This window comes from Quercus lobata, chromosome 4 (genome assembly GCF_001633185.2).
Source record: "Quercus lobata isolate SW786 chromosome 4, ValleyOak3.0 Primary Assembly, whole genome shotgun sequence".
Classification (NCBI taxonomy): Eukaryota; Viridiplantae; Streptophyta; class Magnoliopsida; order Fagales; family Fagaceae; genus Quercus; species Quercus lobata.
The window spans coordinates 30,493,131-30,513,787 of NC_044907.1; the positions used below are offsets into that span (position 1 = coordinate 30,493,131).

The 20,657-nt window shown below is 37.0% G+C and overlaps 1 protein-coding gene across 1 annotated transcript; it reads right to left on the minus strand.

Moving 5' to 3' along the window:
- Positions 1 to 11,014: 11,014 nt before the first annotated feature.
- Positions 11,015 to 13,390, minus strand: LOC115985021 (ethylene-responsive transcription factor 12-like). Its single transcript, XM_031107997.1, has 2 exons — positions 13,161 to 13,390; positions 11,015 to 11,579 (listed from the first exon to the last, which is right to left on the minus strand). The coding sequence occupies exons 1-2, from the start codon at positions 13,388 to 13,390 to the stop codon at positions 11,084 to 11,086; spliced, it is 726 nt and encodes a 241-aa protein (XP_030963857.1). The 3' UTR covers positions 11,015 to 11,083.
- Positions 13,391 to 20,657: the final 7,267 nt, after the last annotated feature.

Below are 20,657 nucleotides of genomic sequence, written 5' to 3' on the forward strand. Positions count from 1 at the left end.
ATATTTCTCCCTTATTGACTTAAGCATCGATGGAGGTTTGGCTAATCCCACACCGGCATGTTACTTTTCCACCCAGTTAATTTTGTAAGTTTTCCTCCAACAGGGACGACCCTAATCATAGCTTCGTCCATCCACTATGATGAGGAGCTCAACTGTTGATTTTTTGGCATCATCAGTTTGGCGCTGTCTACGGGAACGCTAATCATTCAAGCCATTTTTTCCAGTGACAAAAGAGTTCCTCAAAGTACGAGATGGAGGCAGAAACTGCACAACAGCTAGAAGCTATGCAACAACAACAAATCCAAGCCCTCCTAGCTAATGTGGAAGAGCTGACTCACTAGAATGAAGAACTTCAAAAGACAATGGAATCCCAAAACGTAGTGTGTCGATGAACAGGTGAAAACCAAAATGAAGAAGAATCAAACTCTTAAGCCAACAGACGAGATAGGACCTCAGGAGAAGATTCCTCCAAAATGGAGAATGAGCTTCACAACATATGGAAGGAGATGGACGAGCTAAAAAGGACAAAGGTAGAGAGAATCTGGATGGGATGATTTAAAGGATAGACTCACTACTGAAGTACTGAACCAACCCCTCCCATCGAAATTCTATCTCCCATAGTTGGAGTCGTATGATGGTTCCAAGGATCCTTTGGATCATATTGAATCATTCAAGACACTAATGTTATTACAGATGACCCTAGACAAGGTGATGTGCAGGGCATTCCCAACAACACTAAAAGGAGTAACCAGAGTATGGTTTAGCAAGATACCCCCAGAAACTATTGCAGATTTTGAGCAACTCAGCAAGGGTTTTGTTCGTCATTTCATTAGGGGGCAAAGACACAAGAAACCAACAAGTCATCTTCTCAACATCCAACAAGCAAAAGGAGAATCACTAAGACAGTATGTTACCCAATTCAATAGGGAGCTACTACAGGTAGATGAAGCTGAAGATCAATTCATCCTAACAACATTTCAAGCAGGGTTGCTGCCCAAAGATTTCTTCTTTTCAATCACTAAAAGTCCACCAAAAATAGTCGCAGAGTTGCTCCGAAAAGCTTGAAAGTACATGAATGCAGAAGACGCGGTACTTGCAAAAGAAATGAAAGGAAAAAAGAAGAGAGACGAAGGAACAAGCAGCAATCATGATAAGAAGAAAGAGACACGAAGTGTTGGGCAAACCGCAAGGAAAAAGAAGGAACTTTCGGATAGGAAGCCAAAGTTCACTAACTTTACTCCTCTAATAATGCCAATTGAGCAGGTTTTGATGCAGATAAGGGATGATTCCTCCCTACAATGGCCGAAGCCAATTAGCATTCCAGCAAAAAGAAGAGATAAGAGCAAGTACTGTAAGTTCCACCAGGACCACAGGCATTGCACCGATGAGTGTAGGCATTTGAAAGACCAAGTGGAGACTTTAATCTGACAAGGAAAGTTACAGAAATACGTCAGGAAAACGGAGCCCCACAAATACTAATGAAAGGATGATCAGGAAAAAAATCAAGGAGCAGGAGATAGTAAACCTCTTGCAAGATAGATAAAGACAATCTCGGGAGGACTAACAGCATGTGGAACAATGAAGTCCCTGAAAAAAGCCTGTGGGAGAGAAATAAATAGTGTCCATTCGCGGCTCCCTCCAATGAAGATGCCAAGGAATGACGAACCTGATATTGTTTTCTCAGAGAGAGACGGTTGCGACATTAGGCAACCCCATGACGATCTGCTGGTAATCATGCTCAGAGTAGAAGAATTCAACATCCATTAGGTGCTCATTAACAACGGAAGTTCAACAAATATCATCTAATTACCTGCCTTTTAGCAAATGAAACTGGACAAGAAAAGGATTAGGCCTTTCACCTCTCCTTTGGTAAGCTTCACTGGGGATAGAATTGTCCTTAGGGGCATCGTCACTCTAATCGTAATTGCAGGCACTTACCCAGCACAAGTCACCAAGGAAATTGATTTCCTAATAATTGATTGCCCTTCAACATACAACATTATCTTGGGAAGACCTGCACTCAACAGGCTAAGAGTAGCAACGTCAACATATAACTTGAAGGTGAAGTTTCCAACAGTCCATGGAGTAGGGGAAATCAGAGGAGACCAAGTTCTGGCAAGAGAATGCTACCAAGCTACCTTAGCATCTAGGGAGAACCACACGTGGGTGATCAATGAACTAAAGCCCATCCCTGAACCGTCAGAAACACCACAAGAAGTTGAGATCGTCCCAGGAGATTCGATGAAGGTATTGAAGATAGGATCAGCACTCCCAACTCTAGAGAAAGAGAAGATGATTTTCTTCTTAACGGCAAACCAAGATGTTTTTGCCTAGAAACACAAGGATATGCCCAGGATTGATGGGAAGATCATATAGCATTGTCTCAATGTCAACCCAGAATGCAAAATTGTACAGCAGAAGCAGAGAATATTTGCACTAGAACGCAACAAAACTATAACTGAGGAAGTAGAGAAGTTATTAGAAGTTGGTTTCATCAGGGAAGTCTTCTACCCAGATTGGCTAGCAAATGTGGTAATGGTAAAGAAGAGCAATGGCAAATGGAGAATATGCACCCATTTCACAGATTTGAACAAAGCGTGCCCAAAGGATAGCTTCCCTTTGCCAAGGATTGATCAATTGGTAGACTTAACTGTTGGACAAAAGCTCTTAAGTTTCATGGATGCATTTTTTGGATACAACCAAATCCTTATGGATGAAGACAATCAAGAGAAGACCTTGTTCGTCACCAGCCAAGGGTTGTACTACTACAAAGTTATGCCCTTTAGATTGAAGAACGCAGAAGCCACATACCAAAGATTGGTGAACCACATGTTCTCTCACCAAATTGGAAAGAATGTGGAAGTATACGTAGACGATATGCTGGTAAAAAGCAAGGACGAAGCCAACCACTTAAACGATCTAAAAGAAACCTTCAGCACATTACATAAGTACAATATGAAATTAAACCCTGCAAAGTGTGTTTTTGCTATTACTTCAGGAAAGTTCTTGGGATTCATGGTGTCCCAACGAGGTATAGAGGCAAATCTAGACAAAGTGAAGGCAATAATCGAGGTCAAATCACCAAAAATAGTGAAGGAGGTACAGAACTTGACAGGAAATGTTGCAGCCCTAAACAGATTTGTCTCATGGGCAATGGACAAGTGCATGTCATTCTTCAAGGTATTGAAAAAGGCTTTTCAATGGATTGACGAGTGTGAAGAAGCCCTTGCAAAATTAAAAGAATACTTTATGAAGCTACCATTGCTAAGTCCTTTGGTGATGGAAGAGAAGTTGTACCTCTACTTAGCAGTGTCTAACACCGCGGTGAGTTCGGCGCTGATTAGAGAAGAAGAAAATGTCCAAAAGCCAGACTACTATACTAGCCAAGCATTCCAAAGAGAAAAGGCAAATTACCGAAGGATGGAAAAGATAGCTTTTGCTTTGTTAGTCGCTTCCAAAAAACTTCGTCCTTACTTCCAAGCACACTCCATCGTCGTCATGATAAACCAACCAATAAGAAAGATTATGAACAAGATAGATGCAGTAGGACGACTCATTCAATTGGCAATTGAACTGGGCCAATTTGACATCGAATATCGACCTCAAGCGGCAATCAAAGCCCAAGTACTAGCGGACTTCATTACAGAATTCACTTACCCCTATAAGGAGAAAGAACTCCCCATGGAAACATGGACAGTCCAAACAGATGGGTCTACCACAAAGAAAGTAGGAGGAGCAAGAGTGGTGCTCATATCTCTAGAAAAAGAAGTGTTGAAGTATGCAGTTAGATTGCAATTCTCAGCAACGAATAATGAGGCAGAATACGAAGCATTGCTAACAGGGCTAAGTCTAGCAAAAGCTCTAGGAGCAAAGAATCTTATTGTTCAAGCTGATTCTCAGCTAATAATTGGACAAGTGAAGGGAGATTATGAAGCCAAAGAAGAGAGGATGCAGAAGTACTTGAAGATCGTCCAACAACTCTTATAGCATTTTGACAGCCTAGATTTGTGCAAATCCCTCGGGCCAAAAATACAAAAGCTAACTTCCTAGCAAGATTGGCTTTGTCAGATGACTACAATGCGACCTCCAAACTATGTGTAGAGATAAGGGGGCAACCAAGCACAGAAGGTGAGTAGGTTCTGAAGATAAAAAGACAAGATGAATGGATGACTCCCATCATTCGTTACTTGAAAGAAGGATAGCTCCCAGAAGATAAGACGGAGGCAAGGAAGATACAGATCAGAGCAACCCGCTTCGTCATTATTGACAATGTGCCATACAAACGAGGGTATTCACTCCCATATCTAAGATGTGCCAGCTCAAAAGAAGCGGATTATGTGCTCTGCAAGATACACGAGGGAATTTGTGGAAATCATGCTGGGGCAAAATCTTTAGCAGGAAAGGCACTCAGAGCAAGATATTACTGGCCAACCTTACAGAAGGACGCACACGACCTCGTTAAAGCATGCGATAAGTGTCAACGCTTTGCAAATGTTCAAACGAGACTAGGAGAGATGACGACACCCATATCCTCACCTTAGCCCTTCGCTCAATGGGAGGTTGACATTATGGGCCCATTCCCCTCAAGGAAAGAAGCAACTTAGATTTCTAATCATTGCAATTGATTATTTTACAAAGTGGGTAGAAGCAAAACTAGTGACGATGATAACAGAGGCTAATTTCACAAGCTTCATATCTAAAAACATCATCTGCAGATTTGGAGTCCCACGTGTCCTAATATCAGACAATGGAAAGCCAAGACTTATAAGTTAAGAACCACTGCTCTTCTCTAAGACACCCTTAGGCCAACGATCAAACAAAAGTGACAAACAAGAGCTTGCTCAAAATTATCAAAACTCAGCTTGAGGGGGCAAAGGGGGTATGGCCTGAAGAACTACCAAATGTCCTTTAGGCATATAGGACAACCATAAGACTTCCAACAGGAGAAACACCATTTAGACAAACATTTGGCACTAAGGCCATCATACTAGTGGAACTAGGATTGACGAGCCTCCGAGTCAAAACTTACAAAGATTAGAAGAACCAGTAGGAGCTTAATAGCAACTTGGTTCTAATTGATGAAGTTAGAGATGAAGCCACGAAGCGAAAGGCCAAACACAAGGAAGTAATGGCCAGATACTACAACAGAAAGGTCAAGGTAAGAAGGTTCAACACAAGAGACCTTATCCTCAGGAAGGAATCGCAGGCAATAAAGGACCCATCCCAAGGAAAACTGGGACCAACTTGGGAAGGCCCTTATGAAGTAATCCGTCACTCTAGAGAATGCTCCTACTACCTAAAATCTTTAGACGGCCAGGAATCGCCTCAACCATGGAACATAGAATACTTGAAGAAATACTACCAGTAAGAAATACTACCAGTAAGAAATACTTTACATTTCAAGTTACCTAATCTTCATGTCAGTACGTACGACAGTTATTACTTTCGTCATTCATAGATCAATAATACATGAAAGCATTATCCATGCATATTTATCAATGGTTATCCATGAATTGTTTAAAATATGTGCCGCACTTAGGAGTTATCCTTAGGAGACGTCCCAAGGATCTCCATCGTTAAAATTTCAAATCAAAAGCTGTTCATACACAACCAATGGCGTCATAGCCATCAAAGTTGTTGATACACGACTACCAAAGTTGACTAAATCAAAAGTTGTTTAAACACAACTAATATGACCATCATTCAAGCATGTATAAACAAAAAAAAAAAAATGGTTAACCTAAAGACACTCCAATACCATGGCTTTAAGTCACGAGTACAGTGTAGCATCGTCATACAAACATGACTCAATAAATAAGTTGTTCAAATACAGCTAAAAATAACAAGTTGTTCAAACATAACTAATATCATAATTCAAACATGACTTAATAAAAAGTTGTTCAAATACAGCTAAAAAATACTAAGTTGTTCAAACACAACCAAGATTGTCATTCAAACATGACTCAATAAAAAGTTGTTCAAACACAACTAGAAAATACTAAGTTATTCAAATACAACTAAGATCGTCATTCAAACATGAGTCAATAAATAGTTGTTTAAACACAACTAACAATACTAAGTTGTTCAAACACAACAAAGATCATCATTCATGACTCAATAAAGAGTTGTTTAAACACAACTAAAAATAACAAGTTGTTCAAACACAACTAAGATCGTCATTCAAACATGACACAATAAAAAACTATTAAACACAACTAAAAAAATACCAAGTTATTCAAACACAACTAAAATCGTGATTCAAACATGACTCAATAAAGAGTTGTTTAAACACAACTAAAAATGAAAAGCTATTCAAACACAAGCTAAGTGTAAAAAGTTGTTTTAGCGCAACTAATATCGTCATTAAAGGTTGTCTAAACACAACCAAGCATAAAAGGTCATTTACTATAGCTAAAGCGTGAAGTTCATAAATCTACTCATCATTGTCAAAAAGAGAATCTATGCCCAAAATATACGGGCCCAAAGAAATTGTTCAGGTGAATTACTCAAAACAACGAGCCCATAAGAAGACATTGTTTCCATCTTACACACACACACACACACACAAAACTAGAAAACAAAGGATAAATTACTGTTCGTCAGGAGCAGTTTTTGCAGGAGTTATGGGCGTGGCCTCTTCAGTCACCTCCGCAACAGTTGTGGCTTATTCCATCACATTTTCAGCTATAGCGTCAGAAGGACTATCTGATAGAAGCTCCTTCCCAACATCACCAATAACCAAACCAGAAAGGTCCAAGTTAAGGTGATGCTTTGTCATCCATTTCCTGAGAAGATCAAAGCCTTCCATGTAGTACCCACACAACTTGTTGAAGTCTTTGAATTCCTGCACCGCCGTAGCCCCAACCTTCTGCAATTTGAGCTACAAATCTTCCATCTACTTATCCTTGAGCTTACAGAAGCCCCTTTCCACTTGAAGACTTTTCTCCAAGGCAGCCACGCGTTCTTTGTCATTCTCAGCCTCAACAGTAAGGATGGCGACCTTGTTCTTCAACGTTTCATTCTCAGCAGAAAGGGATTTAACCATAGGCTCAACTGTGGACACCTTCTTCTCCAAGTCTAGAAGCTTCCCCGAGACGAACAAAGATTCCCCAAGGGCCTACACATACAATCTCTCTTAGGAAAAGCAAAACAAAAAAGAAAAAGCAATCTAAGTTATTGATACATACCTGCACAAGTTTCTGAATGTGAGACGACATCACTTCGCTGGACGACTTCGCCATCAAAGGGTTTAGGTCGTCCATAGAAAGCACCTCATGAGCCTTCAGAGCAGCAACACCTGCATCGTCCCAGAAGGAATGAAGAAAAGGCTTGCCACCAACCTTCTTCTTCTTCTTAATCTCCTCCCCAACAGAGGCAATTACCTCTAGAGACAAGGTGGGAGAGGTAGGATGCTTAGTAGGAGAATGGGCAGAAGGAGGAGTCACTGCGGGATCATCCTTGGAAACGTCCCCTACCTTCAAACGTTTCTTTGAGAGAAGACCATTGATGAGGCCACCTTTGGCTTTCTTCTCTTGAGCTTTGGCCAACTTTTGCTTACTGAATCTGGTCGTCATTCTTGAAAGGAAGGAGAAACTACATAAAAAAAATAAAAAATAAAAAATAAAATGAGAGAAGAAGAAAAGAAAAAGGAGAGAAGAGGGAACACTCACTCTTCTTCGCAATTTCAAGATTTCTTTGGACCTTACTTGGCGATTCCGAACCTAGGAAATGAAGGAATAACGATTGGGGAAAGACGAGCTCGTCAAAGTCCTTGACAGTCTCCAAATATTCCTTTAGCTTTTTAGCACAACGTTGATATCCCTTCTTTAAATGAGGACGTTGAGAAACTGCAAAAAAACAAGTATGTCACATACCACCATCACTCACAAAGAACGAAAATTATCAGAAAGACGAGAAAGACACACTAGACATAGGGATTCCCCAACTACAAAAAAAAAACTTGGGGGCTTCGTCCAAGTCCTTTCCAAGGACGAACTCCCAACCATTGCCAGAAACAAAAAAGAAGTTTGGTTTCCAATTTCAAAGAGATGATGGATAATCAAGTATTAGTCTTGAAGCCCTATCCCATGGCTTAAATTCATAGTAGCCAGGGTCTTTTGATTTCCTCAGACAATAAAAATGAAGGAATTCATCTTTCTTGATGACATCACCGTCATTGGCAGACATCCACACCACCAAACAAGAAATGACGATCCGCTAAGAATTGAGTACTAGCTGTGTTGGAGTAAGATGTAAGTACGCAAAAATTTCCCTAACAAAGGGTGAACGGGAAACGAAGACCACTAATAAAGTCTACCACATAGAAACAGACTTCATCAGCATAAGAGTGATAGGCCCTATCCTTGTCACTTGGAATCCTAATTCTAACCAAATCAGGGAATTGAAACCTATCCCTAATCTGTTTCTCATCTTTTTCCAAAAGAGCGCATGGGATGTTCCAAGCTTTATAAAGAGTGGAAGGAGAAGTAACCTCAGGGATCACACGATCATCAAACGAGGGTAACCTCGTCTCCAACTCACTAGACCTAACCTCCCCAGACATCTTCAGTGATCTAGCTACCTTAGCAGAATGGGAAACCAAAGGGAATAAAGAAGAAGGGACGAACTTGTGTGGACAGTCCTCCCCCACGAAGAAACTAACCTACTTGAGACACTCTTCCTATATAGCCTCAAGCAAACAACCTAAGCGAGCAAAAAGAAAGGCTACTAAAGGACAATCAACCCTAACAGAAGAGTAATCTACCATGGAAGAACAGAAAAAGAAATAGGGGCACGAAGAACTTACTAGGGAACATAGGACAGACAAAAGAAGCTTGAAGGAGAAATAAACCCTAAAATGAAAACTGAACAAGGAAATATTATAGAGAAAAGGAAACAAGAGGGAAAAATGTGAATTAAGTGACCAAAACACGCGCGGGAAAATCGAGAAGTGTCTGTACGTCGAACGCATCCTAACAGTACATGTGGCACTCAATTGGTCAAACATCAACTCGTTATAAATGCGCAAAACGTAGAATACAAAGCATCAGATGAATATGTTCTCATCTTGTCCAACAGACGAAGATTTAAACAAGGGGGCAGCTAATGAGTCAGAAATTTACGATCATCATTAAGCTGAAAAATCCATTAACCAAGAGATGACATCACGCATTTATTACGCTCTTTGATGACAAAATGTAACGGATTAAGCAACGGTCACAAAATGAGCTATGAACTTCAGACCAAGATTTTGTAACACACTACCGGTTGAGCATAAATACAGCAATTCATTACCCATTAATGAGGCACATAACTATAAAAGAAAAAGCAACAGAAGTGAAAGGTACATACAAATACTCTACGAAAAATCACTCTCCGGTCTGTTTCTCTCTAAAATCTTTCTCCCTTACTGACTTAAGCATCGGAGGCAGTTTGGCGAATGCCACACTGGCATGTTACTCTTCCACCCAATTCATTTTGCAAGTTTTCCTCCAACAAGGATGACCCCAATCATTGCTTCATGCATCCACTACAACAAGGAGCTCAACTGCTAATTTTTTGCATCATCAGCAACATTGATGAAACCATTGACAAAGGCCTAGCAAAACCCTTAGAGGTTGTTGAATATGGAGCAATCTTTCTTAAGGTCGAAGCACTTTAGGTTGTACAGGAAGACATGGTCAAACAACATCTCCAATGCAATAGAGGCATGGAATCCTAGGCGTTCCTCTAAGAAGAACAATCAATGTTGAAGGGCCCTACCAAGAGGCCAGATTGATCTCCATATGATAGTAGAGAGCATGGTGATGGAGTGCTCTATAACAAAGGAAAAAATGCTAGGACCACAGAGCAGTTTATAACTTTTGCCACAATTTGCTAAATGGCGAGTTGATCTACACTATTCAAAACTAGTCACATGATGAATTATGACAAAAATTATGTACTTTTTTGTGGTCCTAGCATTGTTAGTAACAAAGAAGAATGTAACTTCCTTTTTAAGTATTAAATGGCCTCTTCAACTTCCATCAAGCCTTTGATAGATTCATCAACGTTATTGTCAAGGTCAACTGCATCATTGAGCTTCTCAAAGATTATAGGGTAGTAAGTTTTTTCTATTACAAAATTTTAGAGTGTAGCAGAATCAAAACAAACATAAACCTCCAGCTATAATTGTTTTAAGTGTTTAGAGGGGAAAAAAAAAAAACTCACTATAAGATAGTGTATATATAAAAGGGTTCTTCTAGTCAATGGCCTTTACCTCACACATCTCCTTTTGATGGAAACACAAGCTATATATATTGATTGGACTAGGAATCCTTTTTCTCTTTTCATCAAGGAGTTTAAAACTTGTAACTTCAAGGGGTTTATTAATTAGATGGGTTATACAAATTGAGAGTTACCTAAAAATTGTTATTCACTGTAAAATCTTTCATAAATAAAATTCTTATGACATGAGTTTTCATTTATTACTTAAATGTGAGCCACAAAGTCTTCTCAAAATCTTACATTTTCAACTTCTACTAGTTGTGTGGCTGTGATATGATTCAACAAATTAATTAAAAGACATGGTATTTTTTCATTGGAAGGGAGGATCACTAAAGTACTAAAAATTGTTGACACGATCCTCTTGATTAATTGAACAGTGTCTCTTGTAGTTTTAAAATATCAACCAAATGAACGCCAGTTTATCAAATGTACTCCATTAATATGCCCAAGATTCAGCTCTTTAGTTTATATATATATTGATTTCCGCGAAAATGAAAAGAAAAAAACCTTTGGATATTAATTACAAAGTTGATAGACTATAAGCCAAAAGAAATTTCAATTAGATTATTTCATCAACTTGTTCGTCTACCATAAAAACAAGCAGAATCCAAATAAAGTCATTATCACAATTAACGAGTAATTATATAATATTTTTGAAGTACAGCAATATAGTAATTTCCTTTCTCACATATCCGAATAATTAAATTCATACTGGGATCTATTGCTGTTCAAAACCATTATGCCTTCATCATCACTAAGTACAATTGATTATGAACCCAATTCTGAAATCGTGCTGTGGAATCAAATTCTCTATGAACTATAGGTGAGAGAACGAGGAAGCTGGGATATCATAACACAGATAATCTAAACTCCTCCACCATGTGATTGGTTCATTAACCAATGATTGCCAAGTAATATCTATAGCTTGATCACTTGAACCCTCCTCTAATATTGGACTACTACTACTGCTTCCATTACTGAACTCAGCTTGACCCACTGAGCTAGTATACTCCAGCTTATGATCTACTACTCTTGTTCTTCGAACCACCATCATCAGACAACGGTGATGACAGCTCCGACAAGCGGCATTTGTGAGTGACTCTAACAGGCTAGGCTCCACCACTTGGCTCAATCCAATCAATTGTGGGAAACTAAGCTTAGCCTTAGAACCACGCATTTTGTAAGCAGCTTTATCATAAGCCAAAGCTGCATCCTCGGGTGTCTCGTAAGTCCCAAGCCAAACTCTCGCTCTATTCTTCTTTGGGTCCCTTATCTCCGCCGTGCACTTCCCCCAAGGCCTCCTCCTCACGCCACTGATCAAATGCGGTGCTCATGTCTCACGCGCCGCCACCACCACTTGCTCGCTTCTCGTGGCTAGCTCAACTTTAACTGGGTCGACCTCATCATTCGAGGGAACCCAAACTTTGAGAAAACATCGTGGATTCGAAATCATAACCCAAGATTCAGCTTTGAATGGAAAAAAAAGTGTACAACTAATCGATATATATATATATATATATATAAAACCGAAGCCTCTGCTGGCACCACAATTTTCCACATCAGCATCATTTTAAAAAAAAAAAAACAAAAATTCTAATTTATTTTTTTCTCTAAAACCTGATAATACATAAAGTGATAAAACCCAATAATACAAACCCAATTCTCTTCAAGCCGACTCCAAACTTCTAAAAAACCTAAAATAACACACGGTCGACTCCAAGTTTCTGAAAAACCTAAAAAAACACACAGTGAAACCTTCAACTACCTCCTTCCTTCTCTCTCACTCCAATCTCTATATATCTCTATCTCCAATGAGACCCAGAAAACTTATAAATCAACCATTGAAGAGTGAAAAAAAGTTTTCAAAGCTGTGATCCTTGAACAAATAACATTCTTGGATGACAAAGTAGTCTTTTTATTCAATTGGTGATAAGAACACATATTTCTCTCATCAAAATTTATCTGCAGTTTCTGTCCCAAGCTCTTTTGACCAAGACGACGGCTTATATATAAGTTTTCCTAGCACGGTCATACGGACTCATACGGCCAAACTGGGTATTCTGGATTGATAGTTTTTAGACCCCTTAAAACCAATTGATTTAACCTAGGTAATTAGCCAAGTTGTTACTTAGTCCAATTTAACAAGTCTAGGTTATCATAATAACAAAGATCAAATCATGCAAAGCAGTGGAAAATAAATAACACAAGATATGATCACCCAGGAAACCAAACCGGTAAAAACCTGGGGAGGATTTGACCTAGTTATCCTCAAGGTAAACTTGAATCCACTATCTTGAAAGAATCGAAATTCATACAATAAGACTTACAAGCCCCCACGCTCGACTTCTTATTGCTACCAACCAGTAGAACTTACTGACACGACCACGTGCAAGCTCTGAATCCATGGACTCCTTCTTTCTTGGATTCACCACCAGATACAAGCACACCCGCTTGTGTTTTCTTTAAGCTTCAATGGCAGCAACTGAATTGATCATCAAGGTGTAGATAAATCTTCTCCTTGAAAACCCTAAATTTGTGTAAAGGAAAGCTCCTCTAGATCTCACAAGAGATTTACACAAACCGTAATATGAGCAACACTAAAACGTGGCTAGGGTTTGCCTTTTATACTTAGGACAAATAAGAAACCCTAAAAACATTTTAAAACAACTAGGGCTGAGTTGGAAAATTCTGCAGAAAAACATTCTGCCCGAGCTTCGATCGATCAAGCCAGGCCGAAATGCATTAATCTTTTCTGCATTAAGCTCGATTCCAACTTTACATAAATGAACAACTTTGAGCAAGACTAAAACACATCTAAACACATTGTTTTGATCATGGTTTGCCAACAATACAAATTAGAGTTCTAAATACATAAAATCCTAAGACTTTAGAACCTAACATGGATGTTTTGACTCACATTCTCGTTGCAGCATATTCCTTCGCCTTCCTTCATCAATATACAGCATCGACTTTTCTTTGTGTTGCAGCTAGGACAGGAATTCCGAACATATGGACGTCGGAAACCATAAGGAAGGTTTTTTCCATCGAACAAAGGTTTGTCACAATTCACTAGTGCTAATATAAATGCCAATAATGTAAATGGTACAGTCCATTTATACTCCATATTTTGCATCTAACAATTTTCTTTCTTCATTAAGAAATATTACTATATAATTTTAACAATTACAGTAAATAGTGTCATTCCCAAAAACAAGTGTTTAACCATCACCATAATATCAACTGTATTGCTATATTCTTCCAATCATTGACATCCAAATGCTCTTAGACACTGAATATTGTGGAAGCGTTGAAGCAATAGCTGAGAGAGGTTGCCTTTCTCAGTTATATACCTAGCTATCATTTGTTTGTTATGACTGTAAGAATGCACGCATGGGCCGCAATTCCATTATTTTGCTTACATTCTTTTCTTCTAAAAGACTATATCCATACAAATTATATATAGGAACCCCATAATACCATCATGCTGTGGCAAATACTCTCTGAGAAATGCTATATCGGTATATCCATAATATTTTCACAATATTTTTATAACAAATATCAAATGGTAGATTGCTACAAAAAGTACTAACACAATTCAAACTGCATCAAACGGATCTAGCTTTTCCAGCCAAATTTTTTATGGAGATATTAATGAAGGTTCTCTGATTGTTTGAGTTACAAAAGCAATGTGTCCTTGAGCGCATCTGTTTGTCAGGTGGTAAAATCATTTTGGTTCTATACCTGTGTGTGTGTCCTTTATTGTTTATCAGTTTCTAATTGACTTGTAGATAACTTTTACGTACAAATTCATATATTGTGAGCTACATATCATACGTTATAATATTAAGTACAAAAATTTTATCAATGCTTTAAGGGAACAAAACCAATCTATTCAAATTTGATAATGGACTACTATGAGGGAGTCCAACCTTGAACAACATATGAATATAATGCCCTGTTTGTTTAATTATAAATGTTTTTTTTAGAAAATTGGTGATTTTCAAGAAAACCATATCATTTTTCTGTGTTTGGTATTGACCTTGAAAATGAGCTTAAAAACGTTTTCTAACCAAAAGTATAACTCTGAAGTATTATCTTATTTTTTTTTTTTTTTTTTCTTCTTCACATGTATTTAGGGTTGTGTTGGGAATCAGGAATATTTATATAAATTGAATATAAATTGGATTTTTTGGCTTAAGCGTATATTAGATTTAGGGATTAGGTTTGCACAACATAATTAGGGGAATGATGATTCAATTTTACTTTGAATTAAATTACATATTTTCATTCATTTTTTAAGTCATTATACCATCAATCAAAATAAATATATGTAATTTTTTTTTGTTCTTTGCTTTCTTTGCTTTCTTTTTATTTTTATTTTTTTATATCTTTTATCCTAATATGTCAATGAGTTTTTAATTTCTAGATTACATTATTCAATTTTTTTTTAAAGTTCCTCTATTTTAGCACCTGTACATCAATCAAGTTCTATTTCTTGGCTATATCTGTTAGGTATTTGACAAAGGGCCTACAAGAGAATTGTTGTACATGTATTGGAATAATAAATGAACTGGCATAAACTATTTGATGATGGCCCATGGTCACTAAGCTGCATCTTGCTGTTCAATGTGTCATTAAGTCATGTATTTCTGTTTTATAACTTATATTCATGGGTGTATATTTTTGCTATATGAAAAATGGGGTGTGATGATGGGGTGAACTGACTTGATTGTATTTTTGAAGACTAGGTTTGATTACTGATGTGTGGATTTCTGTTACCTGATTGTTTGATTCTCTGCTAGTAGATGGGTGCTTTAATAAAAATATGTTGGATTGCTTTAATTGGAAATACATACCTATGCAAATATTTATGTTTGGTCTGTTATCCGCTCATCCTGTAACTCCCTTGATATCCCTGCTCCAGGAGGTATAAAACAATGCAAGAAAGCTTGGCGAGCTAAAACTTTTAGAGTTACTTCCTTTCCAATCGAGTCTAAAATCTTAACAATTTATGCTAGGTTTGTTAATTCTGCTTCCAACAATCTCCCTCTATGTTCTTGATATTTGGTTCTTCATTTTGTGAATTTTAATTATTTTTATTTTGCTTTGTTCTTCTCTCTTCAAATATTACGATTATTTGCTGGTGATATTTCTGCATTATGGTGTTTTTAATACAAGGCTACTTTTGACTCAATCTGTATCTGTGCTAATGGTGCATATATTGAGAATTTTAATAATAATGGCATGTAAGATTTTGATAAAATCATAAATCTTAACTTTTGTTGAGGGCTACAAAAGTAGGAAATGAAAATTCTAGAATTCTGCTTTTGTCTGCATAGTTTTGCAAGGCAGGTTGCTTATGATGGGGGAGCTTTAGTTGTAGAGCAGAGAGAAGAATGAAGCAATCCAAGAGAGACTCTTTGTGATACAGTGTAGAGTCAACAACAATATGCCTTCACCTATTTTCTCATATTTAATATGACAACTTAAACAAGTCTTATGAAGAAGGTTATTTTTATTGATAAAATATAGTTAGTGAAGCTGCCCCCAGCAATTTAATAAGATTTTGTTGTTGATTTACAAAACTCTTTGAATATTATGATCATTTGTTATTAGTGCATGTCATATATTTTACTTTCTGTTAGTGTTTCTTTTAAATGTGATATGTAATCTTGGTCACTATACACACACACACACCTACCTTGGTTGACCAGCTCAAATCTTAATGAAATTTGTATATTTCTTTTTGTGTGAATTATTCCTTAAAATCCAAAGCGAAAAGGTCCATTTATATATACACACACACCTACCTTGGTTGACCAGCTCAAATCCTAATGAAATTTGTATATTCCTTTTTGTGTGAGTTATTCCTTAAAATCCAAAGTGAAAATGTCCATTTAAGTTAAATTTCTCTCAACCCAACAAAAAATGCATTTAATTTGATTAAAAAAAATATTTAACATTTCTAAGAACTTTCCTGTGCATTGCACGGGTTAGCAACTAATTTATAATGCTATTGGTACTAAAATGTAAAACCCATTTTGCACTTTCAAAAATAATGGCTAAATGTGAATCTGATAGTAATACCAAAACGTGTTTGGGGTTGCTGGTTGGAATTCAAAGCTGCACGTGCGAGATTAGCCTATGCTCAATTTGAATACCCAAGTAGCACAACGGAACAGGTTATATTCAGTGAACTCTGTTAAGTTTCAGTCCCCCTTGTGTAATGTGAGTTGCCCTTGAATCATCAGTACGGGCTTTGACAATCATATTTATATGCATGAACCTTTTAGTAGTTCATGTACTAGCTTATCATGAGGAGCTTTAAGTGTCTTTGAATAGTTCATCAAAAAAAAAATGTGTCTTTGAATTGTTGGCCTTGAAGTTTACAGTTCTCAAAACGTGTCTGTGGTTGAAATTCAAGACCGCTTACAAGGGTAAGCTCAATATGAAGGAAGATCGACCAAAAACAATAAACTATAAAATAGATTCATCATTTCAAACTATGAGTTTTTTATTTTTTATTTTTTTATTTTTGGACGGCTCTCATTATCAACGCAAAACTTAATTGTCCTCTTAAGAGAATAAACCATTCTTTAGAGTATTCATATTAGTTTGGATAAATAATAAGTTTATTATTTTTTTTTACAAAAATTTAGCTCACGCAATTAAAAAATCATGCTTCCTCAAACTTGTAATGATCGCGCTAAATTCAAAGATATTATATCTTGCAAAAGGGGGTTTTCATTTTTTTTTTTTTTTTGTTATTTAATTTTTAGGTATTAAGCATGCTTGGAAACATCTCCATCAAAATCCAAAATTGAAGACCCTTCAAGAATGGCCACCCAAGAACTACATTGATATTTTCAAGCATGCTTACTCCTCTTCGATGTAGGACTATAGTATATTAGGGAGGATGATAGTATTTAATTCTTTTGTTAAAAAAAAAAAAAATTTCTTAGTTATTCTGCAAAAAATAAAATGATTGGGTGTTTATTAGTTAATTTATATATACTATTCTGAGGTCAAGATTAAGACAAACCCTAAAAAACCTTCTTCATTATACATATATTTTGAGTTTAGCTTCTACTGAAGAATCAACATGCAGGGTTGTGAGTGGCTGATTGTTAATAGTATATATGATTAAAAAAAAATCAAAACATGTATGATTAATTTGTGATTTATTATATTATTGCCGAGCTTATTTGAAAAATTGGCATTCTAATAATTTTCTTCTTCTTTTGAAAAAACGCGGAATCCAACAACTTACACATTATATTTTATCATTGTACCATATAGTTACACTACTTAAAACTCCTTGCTTTTTTCTAGTATTCCTCAAGTCACATTTCTATTTCATTTTGGTGAATAAGAAAAGCATGTTTTATCTAAATGTCGTAATTTTTTTTAAAAATAGCTACGGTAGTATATGAACTTATTTCATCTGTTATTTCATTTTATGGTTAGAGGTAATTTTAAGGATTCTCCCGAGGGAAAATTATTCATGATGATAATTCTTTACTATCAGGCCCAAACACCAATTAATTTTTGGTGTGCCAAGATTCAAACTTAACTTTTTTATTCAATAACAAGATATTTAACCATGTCTTAATTTGTTTCAATAGAGTCAAATATGAAGTTAAATGTAGGCACAAAAGAAACACATATTACTCGAAAGATATGTATACATTTTCCTGTGAAACAAACAAAGCTTGAACTATCAAATGGACCAACTTTGTTGACCAATCATTCCAATTGGAGTAGCTCATTTTATCTTTTTAATCGACAATCTCAAACAATTCTTAATTTTAGAAAGTGTGTAATTTAAGAAATTATTAATTTGCTGGTAGGACCATGCACTTCAATAGTGTCCAGTGATCCACCTACCCAATAACAAATATCATGTTTTGATATTTATTGTCTCTGATCATATTCACACAATTAGTAAAAGTAATAAAAAAAATCGAAATATATATACCCTATCATCTTTGAAGAGCTTGAAGATGTCCCAATTGTCAAGGCCCAGTGACCTAATTTATGGCAATGTTGATGTCGGTGCAATTGAACTTGATAGCAACATTGATGAAACCATTGACAAAGGCCTAGCAAAACCCTTAGAGGCTATTGAATACTGGGCAATCCTTGTTGAGGTTGACTTGAGGTTGTACAGGAAGACATGGTCGAACAACATCTCCAATGCAACAAAGGCATGGAATCCCAAGTGCTCCTCTAAGAAGAACAATCTAATGATGAAGAGTCCTGCCACGAGGTCAGATTGATCTCCATATGACAGCAGGCAGAGTACATGGTGAACAATTGAGTTGGGGGTCATCCAAATTCAATGGTGATGGAGTGGCTTGTAACAAAGGAAAAATGCTAAGACCACAAAATAGTTCACAACTTTTATCACTATTTGCTATGTAGCGAGTTGTGATCTTCACCACTTAGAACACACCATATGACGAGTAATGGCAAAAGTTGTGGACTTTTTGTGATCCTTGCATTGTTAGAAACATAGAAGAATGTAACTTCCTTTTTGGGTATTCAATGGCCTCTTCAACTTCCATCAAGCCTTTGATAGATTCATCAATGTTGTTGTCAAGGGGAGCATTCACAATGGTGAAGCTAAATTTTTTAGCTTTTAACATCTCAAAAACTCACTTTATCTATTTTAACATACTACTTTATAACACGCCCAACATCAGTTATTCTATTTTTTCTTAGCACTTCATTTAAAAAATCTTTCTTTATCATTTTTAATTCTTTCTTTATTTTTTTCATTCTTACTCTCTCCTCTTTGATCTCTATCTTCTTCTCCATCTCTTTCTCTTCTCTGTTGTCCACACCCACTCTCACCAACCACCACCAGTTAAAAAAAAAAAAAAAAAAACTACAATCCACTGACCACCACCACCACCATTGAAAAAAAAAAATCAACCACAAATAAGAACCCAACTACTTGCAACCCATTGCCAGCCACCACTAGGAAAAAACAAACCCACAAAACACGTGACAACCACACCCACAACCGGCCACAAAACCAAAAAAAACCCATAACCCAAACAAAACCACTGTCACAATCACAGCCATCATGCATTTTGGCAGTTTATTGTAGCTTAGTTGCTAAAATTTTTAGATTTAGCACTGTTGATGCAGCATGCATTTTGTTGTTTGCAGTGCTAAAAAAAGCTTTTCAGCATTTTGAGAGCTTCACTGTGAATGTTCTAAGATTTTTCAACTTCTATTAGTTGTGTGAATGTGATATGATTCAAAAAATCAATATATATATATATATATATATAAAAGCAGAGACCGCATGTGGGAAAGTATGAGGTTCTGCCAAGTAGCATATTGTATGACATCCTTCTCATTTAGGCTTCCACCTCATCTAAATTTAGCATTTATATCTAATTATTAAGTAATGACAAATGCATTTATTTTAATATATTAATAAAATTCAAAGAATTTGTATACATTTATAACTTTACATGTTTTAAATTGATATGGATGGATTTAAAAAATCATGGGAAATGTAGGAATAAAATTCAAAGAATTTGTATATATTTATAACTTTACATGCTTTGAATTGATACAGATGGATCTAAAAAATCATGGGAAAGGTAGGAATAAAAAAAAAATTCAATTTTCTGCATAAGACTTGTAAGGACACGATTATTAACGACCCAAGAATGACATTGGGCTCGTACGTAAAGGACCCGAACAATATAATTTGTAGAGTGTGGGCTTGAAAGACTTGACCTTGGTCACTGGACAACGGTCTAGTCGTGGTTTTTATGGAAGTTCTTATGAGAGTAGATCTGGCGTGACTAACAAAACCTTCCTTCAATGCGACCTATGGGGTTTTTGTCCTCTGACCCTGTCCGAGGAGCTTCGTGTTCTTCCCCCCCCCCCCCTCCCCCTCTTAGGACTTCTTCCCTTTTATACTAGTAGTTACTTTCCTTTTAATGTCCACGTGTTAGTTTCACTTTCTGGAATGAAGACTTGTTCTATCAGCCCATACCTAGAGTGGTTGGGAAATAAACGTAAATGTTGAATAGCATGGTCAAGAGCATGGACCTGTCAGACGCAGAGTTCTTTATCACAACATTGGTAGCTTTTTCACTTGTCCTGCCCCTGCACTGAGTTCGTCCTTTTTCTTTAGGTGTCCTATGGGATGCTGAGCTTGAGATCGTTCTCTGCCACATCCTTGGACCTTTTTGGGACTTTCATTATGCGTCCTTGGCAATAGGTCTCCTCGGCTTGGGTCTTGGGCCCTAATGTAAAGTGGACCGGGACCACAAATTCTCTGGCCCCACAATAGCCCCTCAAAATCCTACTGTCCGACCTCGTGGTTAGGGAGGAGGGTTTTGGTGATGTCGGGCCCAAACCAT

Bases quoted from the DNA above. Each gene is read 5' to 3' on its own strand.
- LOC115985021 (XM_031107997.1), bottom strand. From the start codon at position 13,390: ATGGAGTATAAATGGACTGTACCATTTACATTATTGGCATTTATATTA. The intron at 11,580-13,160 runs GTTCTAAAGTCT...GCATTTGATCAG, and splicing joins AGTCAAAACATCCATGTTAG to TGGCGTGAGGAGGAGGCCTT.